Source organism: Oncorhynchus mykiss, chromosome 23, assembly GCF_057628025.1.
Source record: "Oncorhynchus mykiss isolate SJ-2025 chromosome 23, ASM5762802v1, whole genome shotgun sequence".
NCBI classification, from domain to species: domain Eukaryota; kingdom Metazoa; phylum Chordata; class Actinopteri; order Salmoniformes; family Salmonidae; genus Oncorhynchus; species Oncorhynchus mykiss.
Genome location: NC_143044.1, coordinates 51,227,489 through 51,247,602, shown reverse-complemented (window position 1 = coordinate 51,247,602; position 20,114 = coordinate 51,227,489). Strand labels below are relative to the sequence as shown.

At 46.1% G+C, this 20,114-nt stretch overlaps 1 protein-coding gene across 1 annotated transcript in view; it reads left to right on the top strand.

Moving 5' to 3' along the window:
- LOC118936588 (FERM domain-containing protein 6) overlaps positions 1-19,896 on the top strand; it is a 31,574-nt gene extending 11,678 nt beyond the window's left edge. The window contains exons 4-15 of the mRNA XM_090217598.1: positions 6,231-6,310; positions 7,368-7,444; positions 7,660-7,738; positions 7,848-7,964; positions 9,458-9,613; positions 10,927-10,992; positions 12,047-12,115; positions 13,030-13,204; positions 13,505-13,813; positions 17,312-17,446; positions 18,467-18,537; positions 18,648-19,896. Coding sequence (XP_090073724.1) covers positions 6,231-6,310; positions 7,368-7,444; positions 7,660-7,738; positions 7,848-7,964; positions 9,458-9,613; positions 10,927-10,992; positions 12,047-12,115; positions 13,030-13,204; positions 13,505-13,813; positions 17,312-17,446; positions 18,467-18,537; positions 18,648-18,950 — 1,637 coding nt within the window. The 3' untranslated portion in view covers positions 18,951-19,896. The remainder of the gene's footprint in view (positions 1-6,230; positions 6,311-7,367; positions 7,445-7,659; positions 7,739-7,847; positions 7,965-9,457; positions 9,614-10,926; positions 10,993-12,046; positions 12,116-13,029; positions 13,205-13,504; positions 13,814-17,311; positions 17,447-18,466; positions 18,538-18,647) is intronic.
- The last annotated feature ends 218 nt before the right edge of the window (positions 19,897-20,114 follow it).

The window sequence follows — 20,114 nt, the reverse complement described above, 5'->3', positions numbered from 1 at the left end:
ACCCTGCCCAACCACGCACCCCTTACCCTGCACAACCGCCCCTTACCCTGCCCAACCGCCCCCTACCCTGCCCAACCGCCCCTTACCCACGCACCCCTTACCCTGCCCAACCGCCCCTTACCCACGCACCCCTTACCCTGCCCAACCGCCCCTTACCCACGCACCCCTTACCCTGCCCAACCACGCACTCCTTACCCTGCCCAACCACGCACCCCTTACCCTGCCCAACCTCGCACCCCTTACCCTGCCCAACCGCCCCTTACCCACGCACCCCTTACCCTGCCCAACCACGCACCCCTTACCCTGCCCAACCTCGCACCCCTTACCCTGCCCAACCGCCCCTTACCCACGCACCCCTTACCCTGCCCAACCACGCACCCCTTACCCTGCCCAACCACGCACCCCGTACCCTGCCCAACCGCCCCTTACCCTGCCCAACCACGCACCCCTTACCCTGCACAACCGCCCCTTACCCTGCCCAACCGCCCCCTACCCTGCCCAACCGCCCACCCCCTACCCTGCCCAACCGCCCCTTACCTACGCACCCCTTACCCTGCCCAACCACGCACCCCTTACCCTGCCCAACCACGCACCCCTTACCCTGCCCAACCACGCACCCCTTACCCTGCCCAACCACGCACCCCTTACTCTGCCCAACCACGCACCCCTTACCCTGCCCAACCACGCACCCCTTACCCTGCCCAACCACGCACCCCTTACCCTGCCCAACCACGCACCCCTTACCCTGCCCAACCACCCACCCCTTACCCTGCCCAACCACGCACCCCTTACCCTGCCCAACCACCCACCCCTTACCCTGCCCAACCACGCACCCCTTACCCTGCCCAACCACCCACCCCTTACCCTGCCCAACCACCCACCCCTTACCCTGCCCACCCACACCTTACCCTGCCCAACCACCCACCCCTTACCCTGCCCAACCACCCACCCCTTACCCTGCCCAACCACCCACCCCTTACCCTGCCCACCCACACCTTACCCTGCCCAACCACCCACACCTTACCCTGCCCAACCTCCCACCCCTTACCCTGCCCAACCACCCACCCCTTACCCTGCCCAACCACGCACCCCTTACCCTGCCCAACCACCCACCCCTTACCCTGCCCAACCACGCACCCCTTACCCTGCCCAACCACCCCTTACCCTGCCCAACCACCCCTTACCCTGCCCAACCACCCCTTACCCTGCCCAACCACCCCTTACCCTGCCCAACCACCCCTTACCCTGCCCAACCACACCTTACCCTGCCCACCCACACCTTACCCTGCCCAACCACCCACCCCTTACCCTGCCCAACCACCCACCCCTTACCCTGCCCAACCACACCTTACCCTGCCCACCCACCCCTTACCCTGCCCAACCACCCCTTACCCTGCCCACCCACCCCTTACCCTGCCCACCCACCCCTTACCCTGCCCACCCACCCCTTACCCTGTCCAACCACCCCTTACCCTGTCCAACCACCCACCCCTTACCCTGCCCAACCACCCAACCACCCCTTACCCTGCCCACCCGCCCCTTACCCTGTCCAACCACCCACCCCTTACCCTGCCCAACCACCCAACCACCCCTTACCCTGCCCACCCACCCCTTACCCTGTCCAACCACTCACCCCCTACCCTGCCCAACCACCCAACCACCCCTTACCCTGCCCACCCACCCCCTACCCTGCCCAACCACCAATCCACTCCAGAGTCTTTGAACCTGAAATAAATGTTTCTGCTGCATTAGACAACAACCATTCAGAGGTCCCAATATATTCTGATTACACAGTTACAGTAGACTTCAACGAGCTGATGTAATGCTCACTGTATTCATAATCCAGTATGTACACACACACACACACACTGTAGTACACATACACACACGCACACTGTAGTGCACACACACATGCACACTGTAGTGCACACACACACACGCACACTGTAGTGCATACACACACACTGTAGTACACATACACACACGCACACTGTAGTGCACACACACACACGCACACTGTAGTGCACACTGTAGTGCACACACACATGCACACTGTAGTACACACACACACACACACACGCACACTGTAGTATACACGCACACTGTAGTACACACGCACACACACACACACGCACACTGTAGTACACACACACACACACACACACTGTAGTACACACACACACACACTGTAGTACATGCACACACACACACGCACACTGTAGTACACACACACGCACACTGTAGTACACACACACACACACACACTGTAGTACACCCATACGCACACTGTACTACACACACACTGTAGTACACACACTATACTGTAGTACACCCATACACACACACTGTAGTACACCCATACACACACACACACTGTAGTACACCCATACACACACACACACTGTAGTACACACACATTACACACCACAGACAACACAGTCACAAACACCCCAGTCCTTGAGTCCTTCTACTAGCATTCTGTTTACATAATAGAACTGAACAACTGGGTTAGTTGCCAGAAACGGGGTAACGGCAGAATGAGATCAGAAGGGAATGTTGGTGTGTGTTTCTGCATTGCTGAGACTGAGATGTCTAATCTTCTTTAACCTTCAATTCAAATGTTTTGTCAGTCTCTTTCTTTCTCACTCTCCTTCCTGTTTTCTGTCTTTCTCTCTTTGTTCTGCCTTGTTGAAATGTCTTGGTCATCTTGTGTGGCTCACCTCTTGAACAAGAGCACTTTTGTTTTTGTGTGAGTGCCTGCGGTGGTGTGTGGGGGCCTTCCACCTCTCTGGTCTGGGTCTGCCAGGGATTCCAACAATATTAACTTCATTAAGCCAGGAATGTGGCCCTGCATTCCACCTCTTCACTGGAGGGAGGGATGAAGGGATAGATGGAGATAAAGGGAGGATAAGGGCGGGTGAAGAAGAAGAGGAGGAGGTAGGGGGGAGGAGTGGTGACTGGCCAGGGAGTCTCGTTAAAACAAAACCAGTGAAAGGGAGGAGAGCAGAGGTGAAAGAAACTCAGAGAATGAGATGGTGATTGAGATGGTGAGTCAGAGAATGAGATGGTGATTTTAATGAAAAGAGAGATGGATGGATGGAGGAGTGAGTGAGTCATGTGGCCTGAATGTGGTGAGGTCAGAAAGAGATGAGCCCGAAATGAAATGCTTACCGTCTAAAAAAATATAGGCATTATGGATGAGGTGAAGACAGAAGTGAATAAGATGGATGTAATGGAACATGTTAGGTTGGAGTAGGGGTGTACTAGAGACAGGATGATACAGTGCCTTGCGAAAGTATTCGGCCCCCTTGAACTTTGCGACCTTTTGCCACATTTCAGGCTTCAAACATAAAGATATAAAACTGTATTTTTTTGTGAAGAATCAACAACAAGTGGGACACAATCATGAAGTGGAACGACATTTATTGGATATTTCAAACATTTTTAACAAATCAAAAACTGAAAAATTGGGCGTGCAAAATTATTCAGACCCTTTACTTTCAGTGCAGCAAACTCTCTCCAGAAGTTCAGTGATGATCTCTGAATGATCCAATGTTGACCTAAATGATTAATGATGATAAATACAATCCACCTGTGTGTAATCAAGTCTCCGTATAAATGCACCTGCACTGTGATAGTCTCAGAGGTCCGTTAAAAGTGCAGAGAGCATCATGAAGAACAAGGAACACACCAGGCAGGTCCGAGATACTGTTGTGAAGAAGTTTAAAGCCGGATTTGGATACAAAAATATTTCCCAAGCTTTAAACATCCCAAGGAGCACTGTGCAAGCGATAGTATCAGACCACTGCAAATCTACCAAGACCTGGCCGTCCCTCTAAACTTTCAGCTCATACAAGGAGAAGACTGATCAGAGATGCAGCCAAGAGGCCCATGATCACTCTGGATGAACTGCAGAGATCTACAGCTGAGGTGGGAGACTATTGTCGTATATTGCACAAATCTGGCCTTTATGGAAGAGTGGCAAGAAGAAAGCCATTTCTTAAAGATATCCATAAAAAGTGTCGTTTAAAGTTTGCCACAAGCCACCTGGGAGACACACCAAACATGTGGAAGAAGGTACTCTGGTCAGATGAAACCAAAATTGAACTTTTTGGCAACAATGCAAAACGTTATGTTTGGCGTAAAAGCAACACAGCTCATCACTCTGAACACACCATCCCCACTGTCAAACATGGTGGTGGCAGCATCATGGTTTGGGCCTGCTTTTCTTCAACAGGGACAGGGAAGATGGTTAAAATTGATGGGAAGATGGATGGAGCCAAATACAGGACCATTCTGGAAGAAAACCTGATGGAGTCTGCAAAAGACCTGAGACTGGGATGTAGATTTGTCTTCCAACAAGACAATGATCCAAAACATAAAGCAAAATCTACAATGGAATGGTTCAAAAATAAACATATCCAGTTAGAATGGCCAAGTCAAAGTCCAGACCTGAATCCAATCGAGAATCTGTGGAAAGAACTGAAAACTGCATTTCACAAGTGCTCTCCATCCAACCTCACTGAGCTCGAGCTGTTTTGCAAGGAGGAATGGGAAAAAATGTCAGTCTCTCGATGTGCAAAACTGATAGAGACATACCCCAAGCGACTTACAGCTGTAATCGCAGCAAAAGGTGGCGCTACAAAGTATTAACTTAAGGGGGCTGAATAATTTTGCACGCCCAATTTTTCAGTTTTTGATTTGTTAAAAAAGTTTGAAATATCCAATAAATGTCGTTCCACTTCATGATTGTGTCCCACTTGTTGTTGATTCTTCACAAAAAAAATACTGTTTTATATCTTTATGTTTGAAGCCTGAAATGTGGCAAAAGGTCGCAAAGTTCAAGGGGGGCGAATACTTTCGCAAGGCACTGTATAACCCCAGTGGAACGTGTTAGGTTGGAGCAGGGGTGTACTAGAGACAGGATGATATAACCCCAGTGGAACATGTTAGGTTGGAGTAGGGGTGTACTAGAGACAGGATGATATAACCCCAGTGGAACATGTTAGGATGGAGCAGGGGTGTACTAGAGACAGAATGATATAACCCCAGTGGAACATGTTAGGTTGGAGTAGGGGTGTACTAGAGACAGAATGATATAACCCCAGTGGAACATGTTAGGATGGAGCAGGGGTGTACTAGAGACAGAATGATATAACCCCAGTGGAACATGTTAGGTTGGAGTAGGGGTGTACTAGAGACAGGATGATATAACCCCAGTGGAACATGTTAGGTTGGAGTAGGGGTGTACTAGAGACAGGATGATATAACCCCAGTGGAACATGTTAGGATGGAGCAGGGGTGTACTAGAGACAGAATGATATAACCCCAGTGGAACATGTTAGGATGGAGCAGGGGTGTACTAGAGACAGAATGATATAACCCCAGTGGAACATGTTAGGTTGGAGTAGGGGTGTACTAGAGACAGGATGATATAACCCCAGTGGAACATGTTAGGATGGAGCAGGGGTGTACTAGAGACAGAATGATATAACCCCAGTGGAACATGTTAGGTTGGAGTAGGGGTGTACTAGAGACAGGATGATATAACCCCAGTGGAACATGTTAGGTTGGAGTAGGGGTGTACTAGAGACATTGGGTGTACTAGATGATATAACCCCCCCACCCCCCATCACTTTCCTCACAGCTGCAACCATCTTATCAGTCCAACTGTTGAAAGAAAACACATTGAGATAATTTGTGATGATAGGATATAAACTTCATTATTTAGTTTTGTTTGTCTTCCTTAAGAACAAAGAGCTATTAGAATGAGGATTAAACATACAAGATGATTCATTTTTAACACTCCATTTGAAGGGTACGTAAATAAGTACTTCATAACACATAACACACAGCATACATAACGCATTCATAAGAAGGACATAAGCGTTTCATAAATGTCCTTGGTTTTTGTAGTCCGGTTTACCCTGCAGGCCTAGCGAGCCAACAGTCAATAGTGTTACATTCTTCCTGAGCCGTATGCTAGCAGAGCCTATAAGCAAACAGGCATATTAGCATTAGCATAGCTGTCAACAGGCGTATTAGCATAGCTGTCAACACAACAGTTGTTTTGTTTGCCTGCTGGTTGCATTGACCACACCAATGGAGGAACAAGTGTTTTTCCTTCTTTCTTTCTTTCTTTCCTCTAATGTCATTGTTAGGCAGTTTTACGCATGAGTTAATTATTCTTTTGTTTGACTGAGGGTGTCCTGTTTCCTGTTTTACCTCAGACAATGAGCACATCTTTCTGGACATGGAAGATAAGCTGACCAAGTATTTCCCTAAGGAATGGAAGCAAGATTCAGGGAAGGTGAGAGTTCTCCAATAATCTACTTATTGATGTATTCTAACATGGATGGTTTTTGTCTTGTCTCAGAACACACACCTCCCTCGTTAACCAACCAGCTCTGTGTTGTTTCACCAAGGTTGTGTTGTTTCACCATGGTTGTGTTGTTTCACCATGGTTGTGTTGTTTTACCGTGGTTGTGGTGTTTCACCGTGGTTGTGGTGTTTCACCGTGGTTGTGGTGTTTCACCGTGGTTGTGGTGTTTCACCGTGGTTGTGGTGTTTCACCGTGGTTGTGGTGTTTCACAGTGGTTGTGGTGTTTCACCGTGGTTGTGGTGTTTCACCGTGGTTGTGGTGTTTCACAGTGGTTGTGGTGTTTCACCATGGATGTGGGTTGGGGTATTTCACCATGGATGTGGGTTGGGGTATTTCACCATGGTTGTGGGTTGGGGTGTGGTGTTTCACCATGGTTGTGGGGTGGGGTGTTTCACCCATGGTTGTGTTGTTTCACCATGGTTGTGTTGTTTCACCATGGTTGTGTTTTTTCTCCATGGTTGTGGGGTGGGGTGTGGTGTTTCACCATGGTTATGGGGTGGGGTGTGGTGTTTCACCATGGTTGTGGGGTGTTTCACCATGGTTGTGGGGTTTCACCATGGTTGTGGGGTGTTTCACCATGGTTGTGGGGTGGGGTCTTTCACCATGGTTGTGGGGTGGGGTCTTTCACCATGGTTGTGGGGTCTTTCACCATGGTTGTGGGGTCTTTCACCATGGTTGTGGGGTGTTTCACCATGGTTGGGGGGTGTTTCACCATGGTTGGGGGGTGTTTCACCATGGTTGTGGGGTGTTTCACCATGGTTGTGGGGTGTTTCACCATGGTTGTGGGGTGTTTCACCATGGTTGGGGGGTGTTTCACCATGGTTGGGGGGTGTTTCACCATGGTTGTGGGGTGGGGTGTTTCACCATGGTTGTGGGGTGGGGTGTTTCACCATGGTTGTGGGTTGGGGTGTTTCACCATGGTTGTGGGGTGTTTCACCATGGATGTGGGGTGTGGTATCTCACCATGGTTGTGTTGTTTACTCAGGGGTTACAGAAGAGATCCCTCCCCCTGGTACTCTGCCTCAAGGTGCAGTACTATGTGGAGAACGGCAGGCTCATCTGGTGAGGCTCCAAACAACATGCTTATTTCCTAATACTCTAAACATACCATCATACTTCAGACCCATTGCTGGAACCGAATAACAATGCACTCGAGGTCTCCCTCCAAAAATGTGGATTTAATATACCCAGCTCTGTATCTCATGAACTCCCTTTACCTCCTCCAACTCTGTTGTTATTAAATCTAGTGACCCTGCATCTCTCTAACTCTCCCCCAGTGAGCGGAAGGCGAGGCGTCTGTACTTCTCTGACCTGAGGGAGAGGGTGTTGCGTTCTGAGTGTCGTCAGCAGGAGGAGGTGTACTTGTGTTCTTTCTTTCAAACATTTTATTTTAGATTTCTTCATCGTATGACAATCACAAACATTCAAAAAGTACACAATAACACAATGAAATCCCATTTTCCAGGTGTACTTCCAGCTGGCTGGGTATGCTCTTCAAGCTGACCTGGAGGACCATCCCCTGCCTGGGAAGAACCAGGGAGGCACCCGTTACTTCCAACCCAAAGAGTACTTCCCTCCCTGGGTAAGTGTGAGAGTGTGTGGGGCCTGGGGAAGTCTACGTGTTGAGATATCATACAGTTTCTTACATGTGGCCACTGCCATTCTCAGTAAATGGTTCTACAGCGATATTGTCTGAATGTGGTCTCTCTGTCTCTCTCCTCTCTCTCCTATGTCTCCTATGTCTCTCTCTCTCCTCTGTCTCTCTCTCTCTCCTCTCTCTTTCTCTCTCTCTCTCCTCTGTCTCTCTCTCTCTCCTCTGTCTGTCTGTCTCTCTGTCTCTCTCTCTGTCTCTATCTCTCAAGTCAGTTATGTCTGATTTCCTTAATATAAGGAATTTGAAATGATTCGTATAATTTACTTTTCATACTTAATTATTTTTAAAACCAAAGACTTTTACTCAAGTAGTATTTTACTTGGTGACTCACTTTTACGTGAGTCATTTTCTATTAGTGTATCTTTTACTTTTACTCAAGTAGAACAATTGGGTACTTTCTCCACCGCTGAGGGCAAGCTGCCAGTAGCGTGCAGCCCACCTGTGAGTAGCTCGCCAATCAATTCTGAAAGTAATGTATTTTTTCACGTGTTCCATGCAAACTGTCGTAAACATAAAGCTCCTGGCTACTATCCAATCAAAGCCACTTTGACATGATCCCATCCCTGGTTAGATACTATTGGTTTGAAAAGCCAAACGTAACACAATATCTGCCAATTAATTTCCAGCAATATTGCCCCCATCTGTCTGTTTGGTGAAAACTCAGTATGTAGCATGTAAGAGATGCTAATGATAACTGTCTTGTTGGCTTACCTGACAGATTTACACTACCGTTCAAAAGTTTGGGGTCACTTAGAAATGTCCTTGTTTTTGAAAGAAAAGCAAATTTTTTTGTTAATTTAAAATAACATCAAATTGATCAGAAATACAGTGTAGACATTGTTAATGTTGTAAATGACTATTGGGGCTGTACATAGTCGTACAGAGGCCCATTACCAGCAACCATCACTCCTGTGTTCCAATGGCACGTTGTGTTAGCTAATCCAAGTTTATCATTTTAAAAGGCTAATTGATCATTAGAAAACCCTGCAATTATGTTAGCACAGCTGAAACCTGTTGTGTTGATTTAAAGAAGCAAGAAAACTGTCCTTCTTTAGGCTAGTTGAGAATCTGGAGCATCAGCATTTTTTGGGTTTGATTACAGGCTCAAAATGGCCAGAAACAAAGAACTTTCTTCTAAAACGGGAGAGAAACAAATTCTAGAAAATACTAAAGCTAATTTTATGAACCATTATTTTACTAGGTATATTGGCAGAAAACACATCTCTGCACATCACGGACCCTGGGAAGAGTTGTAGAGGAGAGGAGAGGAGAAGAATGTGCCTATTTGAAAGCTAGAAAAAAAGAGTAGCTCGCAACTTATATATATTTTTTAAAGTAGCTCTCACGATAGAACAGGTTGTAGACCGCCGTTCTACAGTAATATTGAACCAATGTGTGTTGTTTTCTCTCTCCATCTTCAGATTGTGGCGAAGCGTGGGGTGGACTACCTGCTCTGTCACGGTCCCAAGGTACACAAGGAGCTATGGGGCATGACGCCACGTGATGCGGTACTCCACTTCATCAAAGAGGCCTGTCGTCTCGAGGACGTCCCCGTCACCTTCTACAGGCTACAGAAGGTCAGTCAGAGATCTCATAGCAGAGTGAAGCAATCATTCAAATGTCTTAGGACCCCAAAGACCAAACAGAGACGGGAGCTCAGTGGCCAGGAACATTTCCCAAAAAGGAAGATACCTAGAGATGAACCAGACTCAGGAGGGAGGTATATCCTCTTCTTGCTGTACTGGATAATCCTTGTCTACAGCCCACATTTATTAGACTGAAGCAAGGAAAGGTTATCGTGTGTTTTCAAAATTAGCCAATAGCCCGAAGCGTAAATCACTACACAAACAATCACTGAAATAGTTTCACATAGAGTTTCAACATGTATGGCACAGAGCCACTGCAGACAGACGTCTAAACAGAGATATGGAGTTTTAACATGTATGGCACAGAGCCACTGCAGACAGACGTCTAAACAGAGATATGGAGTTTCAACATGTATGGCACAGAGCCACTGCAGACAGACGTCTAAACAGAGATATGGAGTTTTAACATGTATGGCACAGAGCCACTGCAGACAGATGTCTAAACAGAGATATGGAGTTTCAACATGTATGGCACAGAGCCACTGCAGACAGACGTCTAAACAGAGATATGGAGTTTTAACATGTATGGCACAGAGCCACTGCAGACAGACGTCTAAACAGAGATATGGAGTTTCAACATGTATGGCACAGAGCCACTGCAGACAGATGTCTAAACAGAGATATTTGAATTGTTACATTTGGGATTCATCAAATGTTGAATGGAGGGGTTAGGCTGTGGGTTGGGGATGTATGGCTGTGGGTTGGGGATGTATGGCTGTGGGTTGGGGATATATGGCTGTGGGTTGGGGATATATGGCTGTGGGTTGGGGATATATGGCTGTGGGTTGGGGATATATGGCTGTGGGTTGGGGATATATGGCTGTGGGTTGGGGATATATGGCTGTGGGTTGGGGATGTATGGCTGTGGGTTGGGGATGTATGGCTGTGGGTTGGGGATGTATGGCTGTGGGTTGGGGATGTATGGCTGTGGGTTGGGGATGTATGGCTGTGGGTTGGGGATGTATGGCTGTGGGTTGGGGATGTATGGCTGTGGGTTGGGGATGTATGGCTGTGGGTTGGGGATGTATGGCTGTGGGTTAGGGATGTATGGCTGTGGGTTGGGGATGTATGGCTGTGGGTTGGGGATGTATGGCTGTGGGTTGGGGATGTATGGCTGTGGGTTGGGGTTGTATGGCTGTGGGTTTGGGATATATGGCTGTGGGTTGCCTGTTATCTTGGGGGGCTCAGATGCTTGACTGACACCTCATCCTTCATTCTCCTTCTTCAATCCTTCTGTCTCTCAGGACAAGAAAGAAGAGAGAGGCACAGCTCTGCTGGGGCTGACCCTCAGAGGAATGCAGCTTTATCAGGTGTGTGTGTGTGTGTGGGGGGGGGGGTTAATGTTGCTGTGTTTGAGGATATGTGTCCCATCTGTCAGTGTGTGTGTGGGGGGGGGGGGTTAATGTTGCTATGTTTTGAGGATATGTGTCCCATCTGTCTACGGATGTCAATGTGTGCGTCAGAGTGAACCTGCCTCCTCTCAAATCATCCACCCTCCTCCTCCAACTATGCCCTCTACATCAACCATGTGAGGAATGTGTAGGTTAACCAGGAACAGCAGTAAAACATTGCATACGTTGAGTCCAAATGGCACCCTATTCCCTATATAGTGCACTACTTTTGACCAGAGCCTTATAGGTAGTAGTGCATTATGTAGGGAATAGGGTGCCATTTAGGACAAATCCATGGGCTGGGGGCCATCCCACCTCAGCCTTTTGATTTGTCCGTCAGAGGCTCTGGGAGAATTACACACACACACACACACACACACTCTGGGAGGATTAGTTAGGGGTCTGGGGTTTGTAGTGATTTATGGGGGTTGAGGTGATTACATACCCAGTAGACCGTGGTGAGGTGGGAGACTGTGAGGTGGGAGACTGTGAGGTGGGAGACTGTGAGGTGGGAGACTGTGAGGTGGGAGACTGTGAGGTGGGAGACTGTGAGGTGAGAGACTGTGAGGTGAGAGACTGTGAGGACCTATCATGCCTCTTGGTCTAAGCAAGGTCCAGATGGCCCACTGAAAAATGAGAGAAACACATGTTGGATTGTACATCTTCCTGTCAAGCCAAACCTGTTTCCTTTAAAACTGAATTACATGATACAATCTGGACTTGTGAATAAAGTATGAATCTCTCAAAATGCTCACAAAGACCAGCCCTTTGACACCACAGAAGCTCACTATTTGTCAAAACACCAAAAATATAATTTTGACCCAATGAGTTTGGTTCATACTTTAAAACAGTTTATTAATGATTTACTACATATGAACTAATGATTCCCCGTCCATATAAGCTTCTAATCAACCCTTCAATGGAAGTGTAACCAATGTCTTTTGTCTTTGTAATGTGTGTGTCATTTCCCCAGGAGGCGAACAACATCCGCCAGCTTCTCTATGATTTCCCCTGGTCCAACGTGGGACGACTCACCTTCCTGGTACCCTCCACTCTATATTAGCATATGTAAAGTGATGTCCAGTTAGTGGAGGTGGATGTGATCCCGGTGGGAATTGAACCCACAGCCTTACTAAAGCCATGCTCTTATCTTCCCATTATCTTTTAAATGAAGTGGTATTAGAATGATTATTTAATGAGGGTTTTAATTACACTGAGCTGTGTAGGATTCCACCATGTCCTCATGTTACATTTCACATTGACATTTTAGTCATTTAGTTAGAGTTTATCCAGAGCAACTTACATGAGCAACTAGGGTTAAGTCCCTTGCTCAAGAGCAGACAGATTTTTCACCTAGTCAGCTTGGGGATTCGAACCAGCAACCTTTCGGTCACTGGCCCAATGCTCTTAACCGCTAGGCTACCTGCTCTTAACCGCTCGGCTACCTGCTCTTAACCGCTCGGCTACCTGCTCTTAACCGCTAGGCTACCTGCTCTTAACCGCTAGGCTACCTGCTCTTAACCGCTAGGCTACCTGCTCTTAACCGCTCGGCCACCTGTTCTTAACCGCTAGGCTACCTGCTCTTAACCGCTAGGCCACCTGCTCTTAACCGCTCGGCCACCTGCTCTTAACCGCTAGGCCACCTGCTCTTAACCGCTAGGCTACCTGCTCTTAACCGCAAGGCTACCTGTTCTTAACCGCTAGGCTACCTGTTCTTAACCGCTAGGCTACCTGTTCTTAACCGCTAGGCTACCTGCTCTTAACCGCTAGGCTACCTGCTCTTAACCGCTAGGCTACCTGCTCTTAACCGCTAGGCTACCTGCTCTTAACCGCTAGGCTACCTGCTCTTAACCGCTAGGCTACCTGCAGCCTAGTGTTCTTACTCAATCTACCTGGTCAAATAAATAAATAAATAATGATGTCATCATGTTGCCCTCCCTTCTCCTGTTCCTTCAGGGAAAGAAATTTGAGATCCAGCCAGATGGTCTGCCGTCGGCCAGGAAGCTGGTCTACTACACTGGGTCTCCGTTTCGCTCGCGCCACCTCCTCCTGCACCTCAGCAACAGCCACCGACTCTACCTCAGTCTCCAGCCTGCCCTCAAACACCTCCGACAGCTGGAGGACAGCGAGGGTGAGTGGGGAGAGAGGAGGGGAGGGTAATGTGTTTCAGAGTGATTAGAGATGAGGTCTAATGGTTATCTATGGAGTAACACCATAACTAATGGTTATCTATGGAGTAACACGATAACTAATGTTCTTGATTGCATTTGCATTTTAATCTGTTTGAAGCCAAATTTCCAGTGTCTCTCTTCTCCTCTATTCTTCTCCTCTATTCTCTCCTCTCCTCTATTCTCTATTTTCCTCTCCTCTGTGAATTAATAGCTTAATTTGAACATCCTCCTGTCCTCCTTCCCTCACTGTCCCCCTCCAGAGAAGAAGCGCTACAGGGAGTCGTACATCAGTGATGACCTGGATCTAGACCATCCAGGGGGCAGCGAGGGGGGCAGCCCCGGCCTGTCCCGACACTCTACCTCCAGCTCGGGCATCGAGGCAGACCGCGATGCGACACGGCAACACAGCAGCATCTCCATGGAGATGGCGTCCATGGAGGAGGAGACTGAGCTGAGGAAGAGGATGGAGAAGTGTTTCAGTTCGGCAGCGAGTCACGGGAGTTCTCACACTTCGGGCGTGGACACGGGCAGCAAAGCACGCACTGATGAAGAGGAGTGGCAGGAGGAAGGTGAGGGAGGAGGTTAGAGTTTAAGGTGTGTGTGTCAGACAGACAGAACGTGGCAGTCTGATAAGTGTGTATCTGATGCAGCTTGATCCAATATCTTAGGTCAGGTGACCTTACTCCCACTATGTATGGTGTCCATCCACTCTACCTGGAGTGGGTGAAAACAAGTTCTTGTGATGAAATTTAACTTCCTTGTGTTATGAAATACATTTGACCAAGACAAATATGATTCTTCGGGTTCTGAGTCGTTCAGTGGGGTCTTTCTCTAACGTATCATTCATATTATTAACATTATACCCAACCAGTTGGATTTCGTGACCTAATATATCCGAAAATAAGCAGAGCGTTGACAGAGCGTTGACAGAGCGTTGACAGAGCGTTGTCAGAGCAGCTTTCTCGGCTGTGACTTTTTGAGGATTTTACATGTTGTGGTGGTTGTCCGCAAAGTTGTTTCTGCAGGTCACGAAAAGCTAAATTAACATCATGAGCTGAAATAAATGTTCCTTTGACATGTCAGAGATACGTTTGTTTTTCTGATAAATCTTCGAAAAATAATAGGAACTTCACATTAATATGAACAGTGTATAGTACAATATGCAAATACTAAATGTCATGTCTCAAAATCGATATCTATCTTACCTCTATATTGTTTTATGTCCTCTGGATTTGACGAGAAAGATGATCAGTTCAACGGCGAGCCTGTCTGTAGAGTTCAACGGCGAGCCTGTCTGTAGAGTTCAACGGCGAGCCTGTCTGTAGAGTTCAACCTCGAGCCTGCCTGTAGAGTTCAACGGCGAGCCTGTCAGTGGGCCTTAATTCTGACACGATGCAATTCTCCTGATTTATGACCACGTTTTCTTCTCTGTCCTCCATTGATTTAGTCGCCCTGATCTTGACCATCCTACAAGGGTAAAAACTCAAATGAGTTTGGAACGGATTATGATAGAGACCTGGGGTTTGAACCATTGGTTTTCTTAGAGGATTGTCTACACAATTGACATATTGTTTTATCATATTGGTCTAAATATGTATTTTTGATTGGACGCCCGACTAGTCAATCACTCAACATAAAGATAGGTGGAGAAAATCTACCATGTTACTTGGGGAGTCATCAAAAGTTGAGGAACAGCAACAACATAATTTGTCGGTGTTCAGGAAGTCAGTGTTCAGGAAGTATGCTACTGGCATTCATCTCCTATCTTCACAAAAGTTTGAGATAAAGAAAGATAAAGATTATGCAAAGATGTTTTACTCACATCCTCCCACAGCCCACAGAAGGACCTGTTTATGGTCTACTGCCCTGTTACTCAAGTAATACACACATACACACATACATACATACATACATACAGTGCCTTGCGAAAGTATTCGGCCCCCTTGAACTTTGCGACCTTTTGCCACATTTCAGGCTTCAAACATAAAGATATAAAACTGTATTTTTTTGTGAAGAATCAACAACAAGTGGGACACAATCATGAAGTGGAACGACATTTATTGGATATTTCAAACTTTTTTAACAAATCAAAAACTGAAAAATTGGGCGTGCAAAATTATTCAGACCCCTTAAGTTAATACTTTGTAGCGCCACCTTTTGCTGCAATTACAGCTTTAAGTCGCTTGGGGTATGTCTCTATCAGTTTTGCACATCGAGAGACTGAAATTTTTTCCCATTCCTCCTTGCAAAACAGCTCGAGCTCAGTGAGGTTGGATGGAGAGCATTTGTGAACAGCAGTTTTCAGTTCTTTCCACAGATTCTCGATTGGATTCAGGTCTGGACTTTGACTTGGCCATTCTAACACCTGGATATGTTTATTTTTGAACCATTCCATTGTAGATTTTGCTTTATGTTTTGGATCATTGTCTTGTTGGAAGACAAATCTCCGTCCCAGTCTCAGGTCTTTTGCAGACTCCATCAGGTTTTCTTCCAGAATGGTCCTGTATTTGGCTCCATCCATCTTCCCATCAATTTTAACCATCTTCCCTGTCCCTGCTGAAGAAAAGCAGGCCCAAACCATGATGCCGCCACCACCATGTTTGACAGTGGGGATGGTGTGTTCAGCTGTGTTGCTTTTACGCCAAACATAACGTTTTGCATTGTTGCCAAAAAGTTTAATTTTGGTTTCATCTGACCAGAGCACCTTCTTCCACATGTTTGGTGTGTCTCCCAGGTGGCTTGTGGCAAACTTTAAACAACACTTTTTATGGATATCTTTAAGAAATGGCTTTCTTCTTTCCACTCTTCCATAAAGGCCAGATTTGTGCAATATACGACTGATTGTTGTCCTATGGACAGAGTCTCCCACCTCAGCTGTAGATCTCTGCAGTTCATCCAGAGTGATCATGGGCCTCTTGGCTGCATCTCTGATCAGTCTTCTCGTTGTATGAGCTGAAAGTTTAGAGGGACGGCCAGGTCTTGGTAGATTTGCAGTGGTCTGATACTCCTTCCATTTCAATATTATCGCTTGCACAGTGCTCCTTGGGATGTTTAAAGCTTGGGAAATATTTTTGTATACAAATACGGATTTAAACTTCTTCACAACAGTATCTCGGACCTGCCTGGTGTGTTCCTTGTTCTTCATGATGCTCTCTGCGCTTTTAACGGACCTCTGAGACTATCACAGTGCAGGTGCATTTATACGGAGACTTGATTACACACAGGTGGATTGTATTTATCATCATTAGTCATTTAGGTCAACATTGGATCATTCAGAGATCCTCACTGAACTTCTGGAGAGAGTTTGCTGCACTGAAAGTAAAGGGGCTGAGTAATTTTGCACGCCCAATTTTTCAGTTTTTGATTTGTTAAAAAAGTTTGAAATATCCAATAAATTTCGTTCCACTTCATGATTGTGTCCCACTTGTTGTTGATTCTTCACAAAAAAAATACAGTTTTATATCTTTGTTTGAAGCCTGAAATGTGGCAAAAGGTCGCAAAGTTCAAGGGGGCCGAATACTTTCGCAAGGCACTGTACATGCATACATACATACACACACATATATACACATACACACACATATATATACACACACATATATACACACACATATATACACACATATACATACACACACACACACATATACATACATACACACACACATACATACATGCATGCATACATACATACATACATACATGCATACATATATACACATACCACACCTGCGGTTTAGAATAAATACTCCATGTTCAGTTAACTGTGGCTGCGCTCCAATATCCACACTAGAATATCACTTACAATGCTTGCCAAATACTTTGCTTAATTCTACATGGTATGTTAGTGTGGTTATTAGAACAAAGACATAGTTTTACTTATGGATTCATTCCTCTGTTCCAGATACACTTTCCATGACAGACTGACCAGGTGAATGACAGTGAAAACTAGGATCCCTTATTGATGTCACCTGTTGTGTATATGGCTTCATTCTAAGTGGAATACTACTGGACACATCGACCGTTCATTCAAAAGTAGTAATTCCACTAAGTATTCTCCTCTCCAGAGACCCAGCAGGCCAGTCTGGACAGTCCAGGAGAGGTTTCCGTGGACGACCCAGAGGAAATGCTGAGATTGGCTGAGCTGATGGAGGGCGTGTCGGTTGATTGTCCCGTGCTCACCTCGGAGACTCATTGTGAAGGTGAGGTTGATTGTCCCGTGCTCACCTCGGAGACTCATTGTGAAGGTGAGTGAGGTTAATTGTCCCGTGCTCACCTCGGAGACTCATTGTGAAGGTGAGGTTGATTGTCCCGTGCTCACCTCGGAGACTCATTGTGAAGGTGAGTGAGGTTAATTGTCCCGTGCTCACCTCGGAGACTCATTGTGAAGGTGAGGTTGATTGTCCCGTGCTCACCTCGGAGACTCATTGTGAAGGTGAGTGAGGTTGATTGTCCTGTGCTCACCTCAGAGACTCATTGTGAAGGTGAGTGAGGTTAATTGTCCTGTGCTCAACCCAGAGACTCATTGTGAAGGTGAGGTTGATTGTCCCGTGCTCACCTCGGAGACTCATTGTGAAGGTGAGTGAGGTTAATTGTCCCGTGCTCACCTCGGAGACTCATTGTGAAGGTGAGGTTGATTGTCCCGTGCTCACCTCGGAGACTCATTGTGAAGGTGAGTGAGGTTAATTGTCCCGTGCTCACCTCGGAGACTCATTGTGAAGGTGAGGTTGATTGTCCCGTGCTCACCTCGGAGACTCATTGTGAAGGTGAGTGAGGTTGATTGTCCTGTGCTCACCTCAGAGACTCATTGTGAAGGTGAGTGAGGTTAATTGTCCTGTGCTCAACCCAGAGACTCATTGTGAAGGTGAGTGAGGTTGTAAGCTATATGAGTTCTTATCACATTATATTGTAGGTATTTTAACACTGACAACACATTGGACATTAGAGAAGTGTTTTGAGTAACGTTCTACCAAAACGTGCATTTGTTCCATATATATCTGGGGGAAAGTACTACTGCTACTAGTTTAACTCGTTGTAATGAAACATTAGCAGAGATTTACATTTTGTTCATAAAGAACATTACAATTTGAGTCTCATGCCACCTAGTGGCCTGGGAATGATATGATATTATTTCAGATTCTTGCATCCTGAAATGAAATGTGAGTGTAAAATGGAGTCCAAAAACCTGCTTCTAGCTGACTACAGTGATGTCATTTTAACAGGATTCAAGGGGGATCAGGTAGACAGAGATGAAGACCTGGTGACACTACGCAGCAAAGATACCCTGGGACAGGTAAGACCCCTATCCTCCTCTTCTTCCTCCTCCTTTCTCAGGATACTCCATGTTTCCTCTCCTTCCATCTCTTATTACTTTCATAAACTCACTCTCTCTTTGTATTGCAGATCCTGAAGTCAAGATCCCATTGCGTGGACCGCCACAGCCAGAGCCTGGATGACGTTCGCCTCTTCCCCCCTCCCGCCCCCCTCGGCACGACTCTACCCCCTGACTCCTCCCACAGCTACACCTTTGGCCTGCCCCTCCCGGACTCCCAGTGTGACGCTAAGAGCCCCCCAGGGTGTAACAACGGAGGCTACTACCTCCCCCTCCACTGCCCGGCTAAGGGCACCTTCTATGGACACAGGTCTATGAACTGCCTGTCTCTGGATCTACTGGGAGACGAACAGCTGTTGGAGTTCATACTGTAGAACAACACAGAGGACCAATGTCCTTCTTCAAGCCTATTCTCTACCCACATCTCCCTCCAATGAAACTGTAGGATACAGGGGAGTGGCTGCATGCAGCTAGAGTTCTAACGTAATGTTTTTACACTCCCGGGTCGAACTGTACTGGCCTGGTCACATCAAGGACCATGGAGGGCCCTCTTCATGCCTGTGTTCTACTGTATGACTCAGATACAGGGGAGAGGCTGCATGCAGCTAGAGTTCTAACTGTAGAACGTAATGTTTTTACACTACCGGGCTGAACTGTACTGGCCTGGTCACATCAAGGACCATGGAGGGCCCTCTTCATGCCTGTGCTCTACTGTATGACTCAGATACAGGGGAGAGGCTGCACAGAGATGTTGGAGGACTTTATGCACCTTTTTAAGAGGATTGATTGGTATTGGTAGCATTCATTGTGAAACGGAAGGAGGTCATCACCTTCAATAATCATCCCAATACAGACCATACTCTACATATTTATTGAACATGTTTGACACTATTTTTGTTTTACCTTTTGTAGATACTTTGTACATAATTGTCTTATATTTTCAACTATTTTACTATATATTTTTACTTTGAGGTACTAACACATTGTAACCATTTCAATAACTGTAAATATAGGGGTGAACATTGCATTTCTTCAGTTTCTTAATTGGTGTTTGTGTGAATCGTGGTTTGAACCAGGAGTATCTCTAGAAGTACTTTATGGTCTATTGTGAAGAGCAAAGGACTTTACTGCACGTTGACATCCTGTGTAAATTTAAATGTATCATCATTACATTATTAAAAATAACAAACAGCATTTTTAATCTTATGTTTTGCTTTTGTTTCCCTTGTATGTCAGTTTTTAAAAAATATATATATATTTTTTTCCATTTTCCAATTAAGAACATTCAAAACAAAAGTGAGAAGATATTAGACAACGATAGTTTGTCTATAAAAACAAAATTCTCTGAAATGAACATCACATATACAAGATTGTATTTTGTCGCGATAATGTTTGATGATATTACAAGTCTGCCATAGCTGCCACAATGTTTGTCCTTTTTTTTTAAATACAAAACTCAAAAAATGAAATTGTAAAAAACAGTTCAACATGCTTGCACTGCTTGTCAATAGTACATTTCTATTAATTATATTTCTAAA